Genomic DNA, 19,636 nt, shown 5'->3' on the forward strand with positions numbered 1-19,636 from the left:
GTTTTCTTGCTAATTATCCCAACACCAAAGGACAGGAATAGGAAGGGGGGGGGGAGAGAGCTGTAAGATTTACCTTTTTACCCAGCTTCCTTTTGAGTTGAATTGTGGAATCCTTCACTGCCACTTGGGCTCACCCAGCTGTTTGTGGTTGTAGCTTGCTGATGCATGCTGTAAAGATATAACCACAAAAAGACGGGTGGCCCCAAATGTATTGAATGCCACCTAGAATCACTTCAGGAGAAATGGTCAGCCATATAAATTTGACCAACAATAAAAATAAATAAAAGGAAAGCTGAGATAAAATTGTAAGCATAGTCATGGTCACATGAATTTTTACTTAGTGACTGCTTTGCTTAACAACTGAGTTTCCAGCCCCAATTGCAGTTGCTGAATGATGACTCCCTGTATAAAAATGGAGTGTTCTCTTTTGGGAGGGAGAAAGAGTAGATCACCAACCTTGGATGTAGGAGATCATTGTGTCTTCCTATCAATAATTTTGACCAATTGTTTTTAAACTGAGTAAGTAATCTTGAAAGTCCTAAATGTCAGTGCCATAAACAGGTGATGAGACCGGAGAAGCCTTAAATCTGAGAAATCCAAAGCTGCCAAGTTCTGCAAGTCTGGCAACTCAGGAACAAGAACAAATTGGATTTCTTCAGTTATTTATTGCTAGTAGCGCAATCTAACTGAACCTTGAAAAATGCCAGAACCAACTTATACTAGAAGAATTAAGTGGGGTTTCTTTTCGTCTCATATTTTCCCCTCTTTATAGATTCATAGATTTTTCTATAAAAGCTCTGCTTCCAATATTGGTCTTGGTTTCACATTCATATTCTGCACCATAAATAGAATCTGTTAGACATTCCATCACATTGCTTCCTCCTTCATTTTTTCCTTTTGCAATAGAATATACCCTTCTCCCCAAAGAAGGAGTAAGCATTTATCTAGATCAATGGAATAATCTGAAATACATGAATGCAGAGAAACAGTAATTTGTCCCTACTTTCCACAGTAAAGTTTGCATAGTATAGGAATCATGGGGAATATTGAGGAAAGTCCTACTCCTCCTGGTGATCATAAATTGATCATGAGGCAGTTAAGGGAGAAGAAGGTTGTCTGGAAATTTTATACAGAGCTGGCAATATGGGCATGTGTACTCCTGCATGAGGAATGCAGAAAGTTATTATATGTAAATTCTGGAAATGGAGATGTCAGATCAGTTATCCTATTGACAAGATATTTCTCCACACAAACATACAGTGTTAGTTTTTCCTGTCTACCTATTCATCTCCAAATGAGTGACACTGACAAATAAATATAAATATGCAGTGCAGTACCTAATTGCTGGAGAGGGAGAGACACATACAAATAGCTGTGTGAAAGTTGGGGGGGGGGGAAGAAAAGCTTATATGTATAGGATTCTTTGTAGAATGTTGGTCTAAGTCTTGACAAATGAACATTTTTGTTGTAAAATAATCCAAAATATCCACTCCAATTGTTATGGAATGTATAAAAGTCTGGGAATGTAGAGATCACAGCATGGCCCCCATTCCATCCCTAACTCTTTGAAGCATTCCTCTCTGATGCAGTGGGGGCCCTCATGTTATCTCTACGTTCCCAGCGTCTTTTATACATCTCATAACAATTATCTCCTAACTGCAGAAATGTATAAAAGACTAATTCAGTGAACTACAAGTAGTCTTTAATTTATTACCATAATTGAGCCCAAAGCTTCTGTTACTAAGTGAGAGTTTTTAAGTGAGTTTTGTCCCATTTTACAAACTGTCTTGCCATAGTTGTTAAGTGAATCACTGCAGTTGTTAAGTTAGTAGCATGGTTATTAAGTGAATCTGGCTTCCCCATATGCTTGTCAGAAGGGTGACAAAAGGTGATCACTACAGTCATCATAAATATGAATCCAAATTTTGATCATGTAACTATGGGGATACTGCAATAGTGTAAGTGTGAAAAAAGTCACAAATCACTTTTTTTCAGTGGCATTATAATTTTGAACAATCATGAAATGAATAGTTGTAAGTTGAGGACTATCTTTATGTTTTGCCAAGTGCCAGGACAGTGACCAGGTCACCAAGCCATTGATTCTTTTGGATGTAGAGACAATGAACACTTCAATGAATAAGCATTATTATTTTTTAAGCATTATTATTAGCTCAAGCAAACAATTTTAAAAGCATTTCAGTTTTCTTGCTTTGTGACACACATCTTTCCTTAAGCAGCCATTAGCAAGTGGGAGGGGCAGATTTAATGCTTCTAGGACATTAGTGATTGTGTTTAAGGATTCTTGCTCATATACTAGAAAAATAAAATAAATCCAACAATTATAACAATCATTTATTGAGGCATACACAATAAATGTTAGATGTTCATTTTGATTCCAATTATCTAAAAATTATTGCAACCCAAAATACATAACAGGTTTGAAAATATCTTGATTTAGGAGTTAGAAAATTATTTAAAACAGTCACAGATTTATTGTTTACCAGCACTTTACTGTTTACCATCTTTTTTTTTATTGCTGTGGGTATAAATTCATCCTATTCCTTTAAGGTATAATTTTCTGACCCATCCATCTTTCCTATTGGACAAATCATAACTTTTCCTAAAATTGTAATAAATACATTGCTATCCCTTCATTGTATAAGACATTCTCCTCTATATCTGTGTCTATTATGCTGCTTAATGCCTGGATTTCTTTTATAACCAAATTAGACCTGGGACAATTTGATCATAGTGCAGCTATACCTCAATTCTATAGGTAAGGGTAAAGGTTCCCCTCACACATATGTGCTAGTGGTTCCCGACCCTAGGGGGCAGTGCTCATCTCCATTTCAAAGCTGAAGAGCCAGCGCTGCCCGAAGACTTTTCCGTGGTCCTGTGGCTGGCATGATTAAATGCCAAAAGTGCACGGAACTCTGTTAGCTTCCCACCAAAGGTGGCTCCTGTTTTTCTACTTGCATTATTACACGCATTCGAACTGCTAGGTTGGCAGAAGCTGGGGGAAGTATGGGAGCTCACTCAGTTACACGGTACTAGGGACCTATTGATCCAGTTCTGTAGATCCAGCGAATTACCCAATTTCTTAGAATACATTTCTATTGTTTCATCAAAATAGAGGTTTGTGCTCACCTTGACCTTTCTTTTCTTGTTTTAATCATTTCACTGCTATATTCATGGCTGCTTCAACTATGACTGGATAGATTCTTTCCTGATGCTGTAGTGCAGAGTAAACTGCAATACAGAGCACTATATTTCAGTACTTTTGAACAGCTTATTGAACTAAAAGTTTTATCTCACTGAAAGGATGGTGGGAGATAAAATCTCTGTCCTTTCTGACAACATGACTCATTTTTTTTTAGAAAAAAAAGATAATCTGGTCTTTAAATTCATTAGGATTAGCTCCCCACCTCAGATGTGTAAATGTGTTTTCAGGTCCCTTGAATACGTCTGCACTAAAGATACATAATCACAGCAATGCCCGACAAACTATGGCTGATTTCAAGTAACCTTAAGACAAAACCTGAATACTACTTCATTGCATTTTATGTTCAGCTAAGACATTGTACAATTCAACTGCAAAGAAATTTAATAGCATTTAACTCGCATATAACTTCCCAAAATCAAAATTTGCAAAGCTTCAAAGAAGAAAAGCTATGCATATTCTGGTTTATACTATTTCTACAGCCCAAAGTTACCTTTTTAAAATGTATATATAGACCATGCCAGTCCTTTCTATCTGAATCAGTTACAATCATTGGTACATTGTCAGCAATGATAATTTTCTTCTCTCTTCCCTACAAACATTTTTGGCTTCTCTTCTCATCATTTGGGACCTTTTCCCATTTAGTCCCATCAGTGTTATTACTTTCCTGATTACTTCTTATCGCTACCATAAGCAAAGGCACTTGCAATTTAAACTTTTCCCCTTGATTCAACCTTTCCTCCCTTTTCTCTCTTCCAAGGGCCTGCATTAGAGCTATTGCTAGATACTTGTTGTAAGAAAAGGGAGTAAAAACTGGAATGCAAAATATTTTTGTGGGCAGCACAACAGATAGCAATAAGCAAATCTATTCTTGGAGATTATTTGGGTTTCCTCAAGAGGAGAAATTTCTTAACAGAAACAATTCTAGCAAATATTTATAAAATTCAAATATTATCTTAATAAAGAGCAGAATGTCTATAATTATTTTTATGCTAAGAGTAAGAAGCAATTCTCTCCCTACCCTTTCAAGTTTAACAAAGTAAAATAATTTGATCGGGACTCCTTTTATGCTCTTTCCAGGAAACTAAAAAAAAAACCCTAGGAAGGGAGCCCTAGGAAGGAAGCATTGGCAAACCACTTCCCAAAACGTTGCCACCAATGCTAAGAGTCAAGATTGATTTAAAAACAAATGAAAAATTAAAGGACAATTGCCAGCCCAGAGTTGTCAAAAGAAAATAGAAGCAGATAATGTTGCTTCTACTTCTGGCATGTATCTTAAATGAGAACACATGAAAATAAATTGATTATAATAATGTGGCAGAACTTGCTATAACCACACCCAAATCAAAAGCATACAGCTATGCAAAATTTTGTGAAAGGGGCAGCCAAAATCCATCTGAGAGACAATTAAAAGTAGGTTACTACCCCAGGGGATCAGAGGTTGTATACTGAATTAGGCATTTATTGGAAAACAGAAACATGCAAAAAAATAATGTGGGCATGGGAGCTGAGTGCACCCATATGCATTGAAAGTGGTCCTAAGTTCCCAATTGTATTCTATGAAAAGAAGCAAAGGCAAAACTGTTTCTATTCTGGTGCCTTCAATCACCACATCAAATGACTCTCTATAAAATATTGTTAGCCTTTCCTTTCCATGGCTTTAAAATAACGGAAGGAATAAAGTACTGGTATATAAATTTGACAACAACCCAACATTGTTTACATCCACAGCTGACTTTAGAACACCATTTGTCACTGTGACCAGGGGGACATTTGCCTGGTGCACCAATTGCGGCCCTACCTGAACCGGGAGGCCCTCAGAACAGTCACTCACGCCCTTGTGACCTCAAGACTGGACTACTGTAATGCGCTCTACATGGGGCAGCCCTTGAAGAGCATTCGGAGACTTCAGCTTGTCCAGAATGCAGCCGCGTGAGCGATTGTGGGTGCACCCTGGTACACCCACGTTACACCTATCCTCTGCGAGCTGCACTGGCTGCCTATTGGACTCCGGACACGCTTCAAGGTGCTAGTCGTTACTTTTAAAGCCCTACATGATATCGGACCTGGGTACTTGAGAGACCGTCTCCTGCCAATTTACCTCCCTATGACTAATTAGATCCCACAGATTAGGCCTCCTCCGGGTTCCATCAGCTAGCCAATGTCGACTGTCGACCACCCGGAGGAGGGCCTTCTCTGTGGCAGCTCTGGCCCTCTGGAACGATCTCCCCGTGGAGATTCGTACCCTCACCACCCTTCAGGCTTTCCGCAAAGCCGTTAAGACCTGGCTGTTCCGGCAGGCCTGGGGCTGATGAGTTCTCAGCCCCACCTTGAATTGCGTGGCTGTTGTGAGTTTTTAATTCCGTTTTCTATATTTTGTTTTTTGTCTTGTTGTTTTCTTTATATTGTCCCCATTCCTTATGGTTTGTTAGCCGCCCTGAGTCCCTCCTGGGAATAGGGCGGCATACAAGTTTAATAAACGATAACGAACGATAATGATAACGGTTACAGTGGACAAATGTACACACTGAATTATAGTTTAAACTTTATAAAGCAAAAACACATCAGATTTCATTATCTTTGTATTAAATGTCTTCAAATACATTACTAAAGACAAAAAGTACAATAATTAATATTTATACATTGTATAAAAGTTACAGACACTGCTGAAAGTAATGGGGCATGGTTAATTAATTGACAGTAATCTGCTGTCATTCTCCTTGTCCTGTCAGCTTTTTCAGAGGCCATGCAAAGAAATTAAAAGGAGATATGTCTGGCCTTAAAATTACAACTTTCTGAAGCCCCCACCCCCCTGTATGATTTAAGATATCTCTTTATTGCCCGCCTCTCCTTCAGCCAGTATTGTTTAACTGTATTGTGGGGGTATTTTCAAAGGTGTTGTCATGGCCTATTGGCTGCCGCCCCCTCAAACAGCCGAATCAGATGAGGAGGGGAGTCATGGTTAGCATCAAGGCAACTTGAAAGGAAAGAGGGAATGTAGCTGGCGGAGAGAGAGACAGAGATGGAGCCTGGGCCGTCCATCAGCCTCCAGGTCTAAAGGTGGCTGATGAGGAAGAGTAGGGACAGCTGGGTTTAGTGCCTGACGTGTGGATGTGCAGAAGGCAGAGGAGAGGAGAACAGTGGAATTCATAGTCTGATTTTTGGGAAGGAAGAGCCACCACTGCTAGTGAAGGCCCACCCTAGCTCTGGGGATAAAAGGCAGGAGGCGGAGATGAATAGATGTGGCAGACAACTATTCATCTCCCTGCCAGACAGACTTGTTAGCCTGTGATAAAAGAGAAACTTTTTGCTGGGGCTGCTGGCGCTCCTAATAAAGGAATCATTGCTTCAACTACAGAAGGTTTGTATGTTTGGAGAACTGGGTCAGAACAGGTGTCAATTTTGCTCTTCCCACTTAAAATAGTTGGAATTTTAAAAGCAAAACAGTACACTGGGATCTGAAATAATTCATAAACACAGTAGATCAGTAAATTGTTATGGGTGTAAATTAAGGTGTTGGTCTCCAGGGATTGCTGTCTTTATTACCCTTACCACTGGAGTCTTACCATCGCTAATCCAAAGGCTGGGCATCCTGCACTCTCAATGTCTATTCTAGGTAGAGAGCGACATAATTGCTCTTCGGGTGGGGCAGTTGGGATAGTTTCCCTCACCTGTGCATTTTCTTGACCCTCTTTTCCCATCAGGGGAACATTTTTCTTTCCACCTTTTATACTACTCTAAGTTTGGAAGGCAATGTATATCTACTTTTGGCAGACCTTTTTAAGAAGTTCTATAAACATTTTACTTGTGAGATTCTAATATTGGATTCTCTTTTCTCAAAACTGTCACCCTCCTTAGCTACTTAGGTAAAAGGCTTGGGAGCATTTTTTTTTCTCTGTGCATCTCCTAATTGCTCTATCAACACTATGACTTCCCCTATCGATATTCCCAGCCCTGGATTTATCTAGGGACTATGCATATAGAAAGGAGCTCCTTTCATTAAATGGGCCTCTCCTGACTTCTGCCTGTTAATATCTTAGACCCATTAACTGATTCCAGCTGAGTATAATCTCTGCCAGTTCATGGTGCTTGAGCAACCTCTGGATTGCCAGGTGGTACCGTAGGTTTATTAGTGACCAAGTGTCCTATGTTAGCTACCCAAACATTCTCAAGTTCTTTATCCTCTGTCAAACCTTCCTCATCATCAAATTCCACATATATCCATCTCAGGTTTCTACATTTCACTTCTGGGATGATATAAGAGGTCTGTCTTTATAAAGATTGGATATGTAGCCTTTCTTTAACTGTTTATGGGGCTTTAATTTTAATTTAATTTAATTTTGCAATCTGAACAGCCATAGTTTCTGCTTGTTTGCTGAATTCCTATGCATGTTTCAGTGCCTCTCTTAAAAGGGTCTGCTGACTTTTATAAGTGATGATTTCTTCAGTTTGCTACTATGCCTTTTACTGAGAAGCTTCTAATTGCTCCTAAGCATTATGGAGCACTATTATTATTATTAGCAAGCGGGAGTTTGGCAGCCCTGGACTAGTCCATCCACTGACTTCTTCCCCATCTTCTCTCCCACTCCCAATAATAATAAGCAGTGAAGTTTTGCATTAGGAGAAGAGTCTCCAAATTGTGCCAATTTCTGTAAGCATGAAGGTGAAGTCAACTGGTGGTTTAAGTTTTGAGCCACTGGTTCATAGACATTGTGCTGAGTCTTGACTTGCAGATTTTCTTTCCCAAAACCAGTGCATTGTCACTAGATCCCATCTTTGTTACCAATTGTGTTTTGCCAAGTGTTAGGGCAATGATCACATGCCCAGGCAATTGGTTCTTCTCAATCTAGAGACTCCAGTAAATAAAGGGATTTTAAGCTTTATTATCTCAAACAAACACATTTGAAAGCATAACTTAAAAAGCATACATAACAAGCAAGATATTATAAATCTCTTACAGGTTGTCAGGACCTCCTTAATAGACAGAGATGCCTCAAGCGCAGTTATTTTTTCAACAGTACCCAGCACTAGCTTCCACTGCGGAAGCTCCCCACTAATATCCAATAGTTTTTATAAAACTTGACACCATGACTTCATGGTCTAGCTGTGGTAAGGAGACTGCAAGAACTGACCTTGACTTGCTGGCACATAACTCTGGGATGGGAATTGAAAATGTGAATCTATCATAGGAAGAAAAGCTTTGAAGTTACTTGAAAATTTCCCCCCACCTATGTTCAGCAAGCAAGAGTGAATACAAGCAGGCTACCTCAGAATGAGCTCTACGTTTCTAATAAATCAAAAATGTCACTAATTCCTCGTTAATCCTAATAATAATATTTGTCTGCATTGCCTCTACAAACTATTTGAGCAATGAAGGTTTTAAAAATCAAGATTTTCAGATATTTTGGATCTTCATATGCTCTTAATTTTGAGCCTAAAAATTTGCTTTCCCCACTACCCTTTCCAGTCCTGCTCTTCTGCTGCTTTTTCTCTGTGACTGACCTCTGAGTGGGTGGGTGGGTGGGTGGGAGAAATCTGCAAATACTGTAGTGGTGGGGGGAAAGCCAGTTGGCTGTGAACATCTTCCCGAATTTCCAATGAGACTGGATTCTGAACAGGTCTGAAGAGCCCAATTATATTTCTAATTATATGAAACCCTGGATGCCTAAGGTTATCAGCACCTGCAACTATACATATTCAACATTTCTTCCAATAGCTGGGAGAACCACCTGGTACTAGCAGCACTGTGCCAAATCAAACTATCAAGGCCAATTAGAAGAGGAAGACTAGTGTGAGAAATACAACACTAAATGTAGGCATTGATCATGTATGATTGTGGTGTTCTTCAATATCATCAAAGAAGCAAATTGGATAAATATGTGCTTCAGAGCTTCCACATTCACGTTTGCATTTAATTCATTGGATAAATGGCTTACAAACATCAATATCTTAGATAATTTATATATTTCAGATCATTTGTTCATTCCCCTGTAAATATTCATTTTTATTCACTTTTTACTGAACTTGTTCAAATATGAACCTGTTCAAAAATTAATCTCATTTAAAATAATATTGTTTTTTATATTTCTATTTTTTTCTATGTCTTTATTCTAGATCATTAAAAAATTAATTGAAAGGAAGCAAGCACAGATTCAGAAAGTTTATCCTGGCCTTTCTTGTTTCAAAGATGGAGTTCGACAGATTCCAATAGAAAGTATTCCTGGAATTAGTATGTACCCTGTGCTTTTAGTTGTTTTGTTATACTGCCAAGGTCATGTTTAGTTATTTCTATCTTTTTCTGCAAATAGTGGTTTAATTTAAACTACTAGATTCTCTTCTCCAGAAATGTTATAGTTCTTGGTTATTTATAAAATTTTACTGACAATTATGTATTTTAATTGTGTATCATGACAGGATTATTTATTTTCTTGTTACTAACCAAAATTAATACATAAATAATTATCATTACTTTTATAATACTTTGGGAATTAAAAATAAAAACAGGTAGTTCTGATTTGTATGTAGATATTAATTAATTGTTGGGAGTTTGTTCTTTAAAATATTCAGTTATATCTGAATGTTGGCTTATCCTCTAAAGCAGGGGTATCAAACTTGCGTTGTCATGGTGTTGTCACTTGATGTATCGGGACTTCCCCCCACCCTTTGCTAAACTGGACATGGGCATGGCCAGCTCATGACGCATCCAGACTGTGGGTCGTGAGTTGGACAGCCTTGCTCTAAAAAAGAGTATATGGATTTAAAACTGTAAATTGTAACTTATCATTTTTATTTGCCTTTTGCTTTAATATTGCTTATTGCATAGGAGAGACTGGCTGGAAACCAAGTAATAAAGATAAGAGGTAAGCATTGTTAAGTAAAATAAATTAAATAAAACTTTTCAAATTGACTATTAATACATTTCTTAAAAATAATTGGATATGTATTTCTCAGCAGAATAGTTTTGTCATTAATAGTTTATCATTGGTGGGTTGTTGGCTAATTAAAAGAACCATACAGATCATACATTTTAATCTTGTTTGCATTTTGTTTTAAGTAAAGAACCCAAAGATCTGGATCAACTTTACAGCACGCTAAAAAACATTCTACAACAGGTCAAGGTATGTTTTGTTTTTCTAAATCTCATGAAATGTTTTCTGATACATAACATTGATCAGTAATATTTTTTTTCCTAGAGCCACCAAAGTGCTTGGCCTTTCATGGAACCAGTGAAGAGAACAGAGGCTCCTGGATATTATGAAGTTATAAGGTTTCCTATGGGTAATGCCATTAGTATTTTTAAAAGGCCTTTACAGAAAGTGAAAATAAATTTTAAAATATGGAACTGTAAAAGTGTGCTTGTTCCATCAATTTTGCACAACCATCAGAAACTTTTTTTCAGTGTAATGTCAGTGATACCTGCATTAGAAAAAGCAGATATGTAGGAAAGTGATCTTGAAGAATCCTGTGTAGGAGCTCATGCAAGGGATTTTTCTGTTTGGGTTCACCTGTGTTATCAGCTCTCATCCGTTTGTTCAAAAATAGATTTAAGGAGAGCTATCTGCTTATAGAAAGCTGTTTTGCCCAAAAATAATTAGGTACTTTAAAGGGCAGCATTCTCTTCCAGTGAGATTATTTTTACTCACCCCGTTCCTAAAAACAACAATACCTGCCAACATTCATTTTTTACAATTGGATGGCAGATTCATTATAATTTATAAAGAATTATGGTTCAGCTGCAAAAAGATGGCGTGATTATGTATATAAACTGTGATTTTATGTAGCACTGAAATAACTGAAGTTCAGTGAACAGCCATTTTTTCATTAAAGGGGGGGGGGGACACAGAACCAAATGATATTCTAATAAAATGTTTGTTCTTATACAGATCTGAAAACTATGAGTGAACGACTGAAGAATAGATACTATGTATCTAAGAAATTGTTCATGGCAGATATGCAACGAGTGTTTACTAACTGCAGAGAGTACAACCCACCTGAAAGTGAATATTATAAATGTGCCAATATACTGGAGAAATTCTTCTACACAAAAATTAAAGAAGCTGGATTAATTGACAAATAATTTTCTTCTCATGCAATTAAGATGCCTAATGTAACAGCAAAATATGCAGTTCTTTCACTAGATTTGAAACTTGTTTATAAAATAAAACTTTCTTAACTAGCACTTTTAAACATGTAATATAGAAGAGTTTATTTTATTAAAGTATTTTTAAATGTACACTTGCATGCCCTTTTGCGGTGTATTCAATTTTTATTAGATGTATTGCACAAACTGTTTGGAGATTTGGAAAGGGTAAATTTCCAAGCAGTGAATGTTTAAGTTTAATGTATCAGATTGAAAAATGGATTATTTTTACAGCAAAGATGTTAATGAAGGGGGAAATAAATTATATATTATGAATTATATATAATATATAATACTAATACATATACAATTTTATTTTTACACACACTTACATACACACACACACACACACACACACAGATACAGACACATGAAAATAAAATATTCACTAAGAGCTTAAGCTACAAGAAAGGAATTCCCTTATTAGATGGAAGTTTAATTTCTTCTGTGAATTTGGTTGTTAGAATGAAGGAAACTACACATGTCCCAGGATGTTGCAGGATTCAATCTGAGAGTCACTGGGACCAGAGATTTAGTCTTCCAAACTTTTAGACTCGTACTGGACCCATTCTCAGGGCTCAGAATGGGTTTCTGAGAATGGGCTCTAGCATAAGTCTGAAAGCTTGGAAGACTACGTTTCTGGTCCCAATGACTGGCTCAGATTGGACCTTAGCTCCTAATATTTGCATTTCAAGGAAAATGTAGCATCATTTTCACTTAGGTCAAGTTCTGAAAAGAACATCAGACTTTGTATTAAGCTCCCAACTGTTGCTTAGTCTTTTAGTAGATTTAGAAAAGTACTATTTCTACTATTGAACCCAATCTAGCAATAGCTTTGTCTTTATAGATTTGTATGGATCTTTATGCATGAAAGCCATTTTGCAAAAATACAGTAGGTGCTGTAATGAGTGGGTGGAATGGACAATAATTTGAATTCTCAAATAGACCTTACCCCTGAGTAGGGTATATTTTGATAAATGCATATACAGCTAAAGCAGTGGTCACCAACCGGTACACCTGGGTGATGGAGCTGCTTCAGGATGACCAATGGGCCAGTCCTGTGACTACTACAGCTCTGAAATTGGGGACTGACTTTCCCACCAATGTCAGCAAGCCACCGTCAGTCTGTCCATGTTTGTTTTCCTTCAGATTGACCAAATGTCTTGAGAGAAGGGACACAAGAGGTTTCCAGGCTGTGTGCCTGGGACAAGGTGCTTTATCTTGGGCCTCCCACCTGGAGGTCTTGCAGAAGCAGACATGTAGGCCCAAAGGCGGTTGAGCCTCCCCTCCCCCCAGGGGTCAGCGGGACTTAAAATTATGGATTTGGTGGTCCCTGAGGTATGATCCCTCCAAAAGGTTGGAGACCCCTGAACTAAAGCATACATCATTGAAGAATGTATACTAAACTGCGCAATGGAATCAGTAATACCTGATTGATAAGAAACCATATCTAATTTTAGTGTAGATGAGAATATCTTCCACTTAGTAATAGAGGCTGATATGCAGTTTTTCTATAGATATTTGCTTTATAAAGTGATGGGAAACATACTAAAATCTGAAGGCACAACTAACAAGATTGATAGATTTTAGTGGTTAGCTCAAAATTTGACTGCATCCAGCCCAATGCTACATAGCGTATAATTTTGTGTCTTGCCATAGATAAAATAATTTATAAAAGCAGCTTTGAGTAGAGCTTTATCCCACTGTTAATTTCTACTTGGATTAATACCAGTTTTTAAAAATTAGGAACTTGAATTTTGTTATTAATTCCATATATATTTGAGCTATTTCTTACATTATACATAAGAAATAAACTTCATTTCATATCATTAGTTATTAGGGAAGCCATACTCATTAACCACTCAATTCTACAATGTATCTCAACACTGGAGGGGAAGGTAAAATACCCCTAGTATGTTTATGTATGTATATGTGTGTGTGTGTACATGCACATGTACATACAAACACACACTGTTCATGCTGAAATATTTCACTAGTAAACTTATAGAAGGTAACAAATGACATTACAAAGGAGGTTTTTTGGCACAATGCCTATAGTAATGTTTTATTCAGATTAGATGAACATTGCTAGAAGGAAATGGTACATAATAGATAAAATAGAAATATAGAAATGCCTTAGCGCTTTATATAAACCAGAATGAGCTTTGTATTTAAGGTACAATGATGCAACTTTGTTTTAGAATATTTAAATAGTAATTTTCATGTATTTTGTAAACTGGGCCAACAGAGTCACCTCTAAAGCTTGATATCCTGTGAAAGTGTTATTTTCAAAGATTCTTATTGTCTTGAAATTAGAGTCTCTTCTATATTGAGAACATTTTGGTTCCTAATTTAAAGATTATTTTCATAGATATTGTGCAATAAAGTTATACACAGTATGTGTTTAAATACTTTAACTGAAATTTTACATTTGTAAAATTATTTATTGTACTGGTATAAAATGGTTTTAAATTATATGTATAACATTGATCTTGTGTGCTATTTTGTAATTTGCATATAAAAATACCAGACATACTCATTGTTTGTAGAGTACCCTCATTTTATGAAATGGAATATGTATACTATAACACCTTCAGGTAATAAGAACTGGAACTCACTGTGCAGTAGCAAATTCAATGGAATTTCGAGATTTCATACAGATTAATATAAGTTTCAAGTGAAATCAAAACATGTTATTTATGACTTTTACATTTTCCTTAAAAGATATCTACTTAGAAAAACTAGTTAAATCACTGATACCATAGGCTTACAATCTAAAGACACAAAAGACCAGAAAAAAAACAATTTTGGATATAACTATTAGTTGAAATTCTTGTACTAAAAGTAAATACGGTTAGGTTTCTACTTATCTTTCTCTTTGCTGTAAGTGCTATTAGAAGACTAATAGTTGCTTTGAAATAACTGAATAAAAATACTAGCATATAACTTGATACATCACATCACACAAGACTTATGACAATGTGGAAGTTGGATAGCTGTGAAATATAAGCCAACTCACATTCATTCAGAACTACTAGTATTCACTGGTGTTTATTCCTGATAAACCTACAAGTTAACATATTTAGCTTATTTTTTACAAACTGTTAGAATAGTTGCAAAAATATGGAGACTGAAACTATCATTGATAATTAAACCAAATTACCTTTAATCAAAATTATTCATGTTTTTATTATAAATAATAATAGTTTAGAAAGTACAATAGTTTATTTCTAATGACAGACTGTTAAAATAAACTGCATTTGTTAGCAAATAAATGATAATTGCATTTCAAACCTATTGTTTTCTATCACGTTCAGGAAGTAGCTCCTATTAAAATGACAATAGGTTATTCACATCTTTCTGAATAGATACATTCTGGAAGTCAGTGGATGTGTGATATAAAATATTATCAATATTCATAAATCTAGGTCAGAAACATGCAAAAAGCTCCATCTCCAGAATTTTAGTTAATATACTTTCAGCATAATATTAATGAGAAGCTAAGGATATTCTATGAGTATCTTAATAACCAACAAATGCTTCATTGTATCTGGACAGCATCTTTTTATTAAGAGATTTGGATTTGTTGTTCTTTCTCTCTTTAAAAATGGGAGAGTTCAGAAAGCTGGTATCTGTAAACGGGTCTCCTCTTCTAAGTTTCCTATCAAAACAAATTAGATTTGTTTTTTTTGTAAAATTTATAAATTGAAACAATTCAAATAATAACAAAAATGTGAAATTAATGTAGTTCTTACAGTAAGAAAAACCATAAGGTTATATAATTTACTTTTGAGAGAATCCAGAAACAAAGATACTAACCCACTGAGACTTGGCTCCTTATAACTCACGTAACTAGTACTTCTACGTCTTTGGTGAGTAGCATCTTTTGCTATGGTACCCAAGGCTAGGTAAGAAATTCTTGTTTGGTAAGAAGTTGATGCAACATTGGTAATATCATTGAGATGATGTTTTTGAAGTGCCTCAGATGATTCATCTGTTGAAAGAAATTACTGTCACTTTCCCCGATAGCTACCATTATTATCTCCCCCTCCAGTTTCAGGCAATGCTAATCTGAAGTGAACTCAGCTTTAAAATTTGAATATATTACTGAATATAAACAATATTTAGTTCTTAAATGATGACTACTATAGCTTGTTCATTTAAAACAAAAGTTCAATGCTTTGTTGGCTACTTCAAAGTATGGTAAATTTTTAAAGCTTATATTGCAAGGGGAAGACCAAGGAAACAATGCATTTGTGCATATTTATTTTAAAAAAATATTTTGAAAAGTATTAGCAAAAATGCACACAATTTTTAGAATCTGCAACTATGTACTATTTTTGATTCCAGTACTGGATATTGAGAACTATGTCCTAAACTAATACATTTCTATAATAATAGACATAGAAAGCAAGAATTTTCTTACCCAAATAAGATTCAAATATCTTAGTATTCCTGTTTTCCCCCTCAGGATTTATATCATGTTGCTCAGGCACAGTTTTCTTGGATCGTAATTTTGTGCGTAGTGGGATTACATCTGTTCCAGTATTTAAAGTTTCATTGGATTTTGATTTTTTTGAGTAAGGCACATAGAGACTATCGTTAGGATCTTCTTCTGAAACAGACGATTCACCACTACATATTTCTCCTTTTGTATACTCTTTGTCATCAACATGTTCATTTTGTTTGTTTTGCCGGAAAGGTGTTATATGAACAGATTCTTCACTAATAAAATCATAAGCATCATTGGAAGGAATGGATATATTTGCTTTTTGTTTAGGTCCGGCATGCTTATTGCAGTTTTTGTCTTTGTTGGATTTTGCCTTGGGCACATTTTTTGTGGTTACCAATTTTCTCTTTTGACCCTTCCCTTTTTTAGTTTTAAAGCCACCATTATTATTAAAATTACTTTGTTCTGAAAAAGCTGTGGCCTTTTCAATTTGTGTATCTGAATCACTTTTATCAGATTCAATTTGCATATCTGATACACATTTATCAATGTTTACACTGTGCTTGTCCTCCTGACTAATAGATATTTCTTCAGAATTTTCATTATTATTATTCTTTGAACATGAAAGATCAGCACTGATAGCTGGAGTGCCATCATCTGATTCAAAGACTTCACTGAGGGAATTAATTTTTAAATAACGACGACGGGTAGAAACATTTTTAGATACAGAATAATCAGTTTGCTTGTCTTCATCAACTGAAATAATTCTGCTTCCAGAGTTTACATGATCTGGATGATCTTCACAGGAATAATTCTGGTAACCTAGAATTTAAGGTATGCATCAGTGACCAGCAAAGCTATATTTAAAGAGAAGTAACTTAGAAAGTTAAGCAAATGTATAGATTTATAAATCATACTTTCCATAATAATTAACAAGTTCTATTTTGTAAACAGTATAGTTAATAAAATTTATTAGATGCAAATAATGAAATTTTAGTTGCTATGAAATTCTTCCAGTCAAATGAGGCATGGATTACTTACATTTAACTACATTATTTATTTAATTTATACCACATCTTTGTATTAGCAAGACAGTTAATAGAATGTCATAAAGCTTCTAAAAATATAAATTAAAGACAACATTTCAAATGCTAGGAAAATATAGTTTAAAAAATGTTCAATTACCAAAACTGTAGGCCGAAAATAACTTCCAAACAAGTGCGTTCCATAACCTGAATGTAGCTCAGGAGGCAACACTCCTTATTTGCTAGAAAGACAGGTTTCTAATAATGGCACATTTTCAAAATAGCCTGCCATCCTGATCTTGATACCCAAATAGATTCATCATGACAGAGCATTTCTGATTATTTTTTAAGGCTTTAAAAATTAGTAGTACTCAAAATGTTGCTTCCACATATTCTAGTAAACTGGTGCACATTCATATTCTGCTTCCACAAGTCCTCTTCTGTTGCCTCTCTCCCTAATTTTGTCTGCTGCCATCTCTGACAAATCTTCCGGACATGCTTATAAGTCATGCCCCCAACTGACTGCATCATGCCCACACTTTGCTTTTCAATTACATGAACATTTTTTCCCTTCATTCAAGGCAAGAAAAAATAAATTATAGGAACCATTTCATGTACCACCCATCCTTGTTTTGATGGTAATTGGGGCCAGAATTTCTATTGCTAACAATATGGTCATAAAATGTGATATGTGACAGCATCACTTAATGCCAGCAATTGTGACTGTCCCCATTGCTACCAGTAACGGAACTTTATCAATAGCTTAGACATCAATCTAAGCCATTCAGGCTTGGTTCTTCCCAATCCTGAGCAATGTTCCCTCTACTTTTTTTTCAGCGTGAGCAGAAAAGTAGTGTTTGAGTGGCACATTTTCATGCCTGAGCACCTGAATCTTTTTCACAGATGTCACCTAAGACAACAACGAAATCAGTATTATTTGAAACTCAAAGTTATGTTTATTCAAGGTACCCGCTTAATTAAAAGTGTTATATAAGTATCACTTAACAACGGTCCTGCTTAGCAACCAAAACGTTGGCTCAGAAAGTCTGGCATTTGAAGCACGCAAGTCTTAAAGCTGTTGTTACAAGATCCTTGCACCTCTAACCCTTTAGAAAGAAAAATCCCAGGGGTCTTCAAACCTGACAGCTTTAAGACTTGTGGACTTCAACTCTCAGAATTCCTCCTCCAGTCATGTTGGCTCAGAAACTCTGGCACTGAAGCATGCAAGTGTTAAAGCTGTCAAGTTACAAGATCCTTGCACCCATAACCCTTTAGGAAAAAAAACCTCAGGGGTCTTCAAACCTGACAGCTTTAAGACTTGTGGACTTCAACTCCCAGAATTCCTCCTCCAGTCATGTTGCGGCAACATCATCTGTGTGGATCTGCTCCATCTTCGGTTTTTTCACTGGGGGCAGGGCTGCCTCTGAAGATGCCGAGCCCCCCGCCGCCACTAGAATAACTGCTGCCGCTGCCTCCTCATCCTCCAACAGCACCACCACATTTGCTGCCCAGCGCTGCAGCTGAGGTGAAGCAGCCAAAGCTCCCGCTGGCGCCCCCGCCCATGGTAGCGGCGGCGGTGCCTCCTCCTCCGCTCAGAACACCTCAGCTGGGCAGGGGTGCTGGCGGGAGCTTTGGCGGCTTCACCTCAGCCGCAGCGTCGGGTGGCAAATCCGGCAGTGCTGTTGGAGGAGGAGACAGCAGATATTCTGGTGGCAGCAGGGGCTTTGGGGGTTTATTTCAGCCGTAGCGCCGGGCGCAAGCGGCTAGGATTGGTCACCCACAAAGGACCTCCCCGGGCTTGCTTTGCTGAACACGGGGGCGACTGATGCTAGTTTGAGCGGCCGCAGCCGGCACAAACTACTGTCAGTCGCTCCGTGCTCATCAAAACAAGTCTGGGGAGGTCCTTTGTGGGCGGCCAGTTCTAGCTGCCTGCAAAGGACTTCCCCACGTTTGCTTTGCTGAACACAGGGCAACTGACGGTAATGAGCGGCACAGCCGGTGCCTAGGAGGCCAGCTGTGCCGCGTAAACTCCTGCCGCCGTCCCCGCACTGACCCTAGATTTTGTGAGGCCCCTGCACGGCAGTTAGAAACTGCTGCGTAGGGTTTTCTTGCCACGTGCGCGGCCGTGCAACCGCGCACCTTAGAGAGAACAGTGGTCCTGAGCCCTGATTCTTCCAAGGCATGTCCCTTTCAACACCCTCCAATTGATTATATTCTCTCTCATCTCTGCCCTTTTGGCTATCCTGCACCCTACCCTGCTGAATGGCCAGGAGCCACAGATCAGTGTGGCTCTGGGGCTGCTTGCCCTGTTGCAGCTCAAGGTCTTATTGACACACTGCAACTCTGGGGTTATAAGAAGCCCAAGTTGCAGTATGGTGCAAAATCCCAGCCAATGAGCATAAAATTGCAGTCAACTTGGGAAACCTCAAACAACCCAGCAGCATGGCAAAAAATTACAGCTGCCCTGGGAAGCTTCAGCTGCCCTCAAAAAAAATCCCAGCCAATCATCCTGGCCATCCTGCATTCTGAGGCCCTGACATCCCAGCTGAACTTTGTTGTCTTCTTGCTCCCATTGCTGATGAGGTGTACCTGCTCTGGCTCTTTGCGAAGCAGTGCTGGCCATATGAAGTCATCTTCCCCAGGCCTAACAAAGAAATTGAACTTCAGTGGTCTGGGAAAGAAAGCCTTCAGGTCCGGGCTGGGCATGCTTGGTCAGCAACAGGGACAAGAAGATGGCAAAGGTCAACTAGGGTAGCAGAAACTCAAAAGGGCATAGATGGAGTGCAGATATTCAGTGGGGA

General features: G+C 37.5%; 2 protein-coding genes across 11 annotated transcripts in view; one reads left to right on the forward strand and one right to left on the reverse strand.

The window, feature by feature from the left end:
* KAT2B (lysine acetyltransferase 2B) overlaps window positions 1–13,899 on the forward strand; it is an 87,726-nt gene extending 73,827 nt beyond the window's left edge. For 3 of the 4 annotated variants that reach the window (XM_087712847.1, XM_087712844.1, XM_087712845.1), the window contains exons 14-18: window positions 9,335–9,449; window positions 10,044–10,080; window positions 10,275–10,338; window positions 10,414–10,498; window positions 11,104–13,899. In XM_087712847.1, the coding sequence (XP_087568973.1) occupies window positions 9,335–9,449; window positions 10,044–10,080; window positions 10,275–10,338; window positions 10,414–10,498; window positions 11,104–11,297 (495 nt within the window). In that variant the 3' untranslated portion in view covers window positions 11,298–13,899. The remainder of the gene's footprint in view (window positions 1–9,334; window positions 9,450–10,043; window positions 10,081–10,274; window positions 10,339–10,413; window positions 10,499–11,103) is intronic. The other variant, XM_087712848.1, reaches the window with a different exon arrangement.
* Window positions 13,900–14,564: 665 nt separating this feature from the next.
* SGO1 (shugoshin 1) overlaps window positions 14,565–19,636 on the reverse strand; it is a 31,668-nt gene continuing 26,596 nt past the window's right edge. For all 7 annotated transcript variants that reach the window (XM_014072018.2, XM_014072035.2, XM_087712852.1 and 4 more), the window contains 3 exons: window positions 15,787–16,632; window positions 15,180–15,354; window positions 14,565–15,021 (listed from right to left, as the gene is read on the reverse strand). In XM_014072018.2, coding sequence (XP_013927493.2) covers window positions 14,883–15,021; window positions 15,180–15,354; window positions 15,787–16,632 — 1,160 coding nt within the window. In that variant the 3' untranslated portion in view covers window positions 14,565–14,882. The remainder of the gene's footprint in view (window positions 15,022–15,179; window positions 15,355–15,786; window positions 16,633–19,636) is intronic.

This window comes from Thamnophis sirtalis, unplaced genomic scaffold (genome assembly GCF_051295495.1).
Source record: "Thamnophis sirtalis isolate CommonGarterSnake01/CBP01778 unplaced genomic scaffold, rThaSir2_p1.2 scaffold_4, whole genome shotgun sequence".
NCBI lineage: Eukaryota > Metazoa > Chordata > Lepidosauria > Squamata > Natricidae > Thamnophis > Thamnophis sirtalis.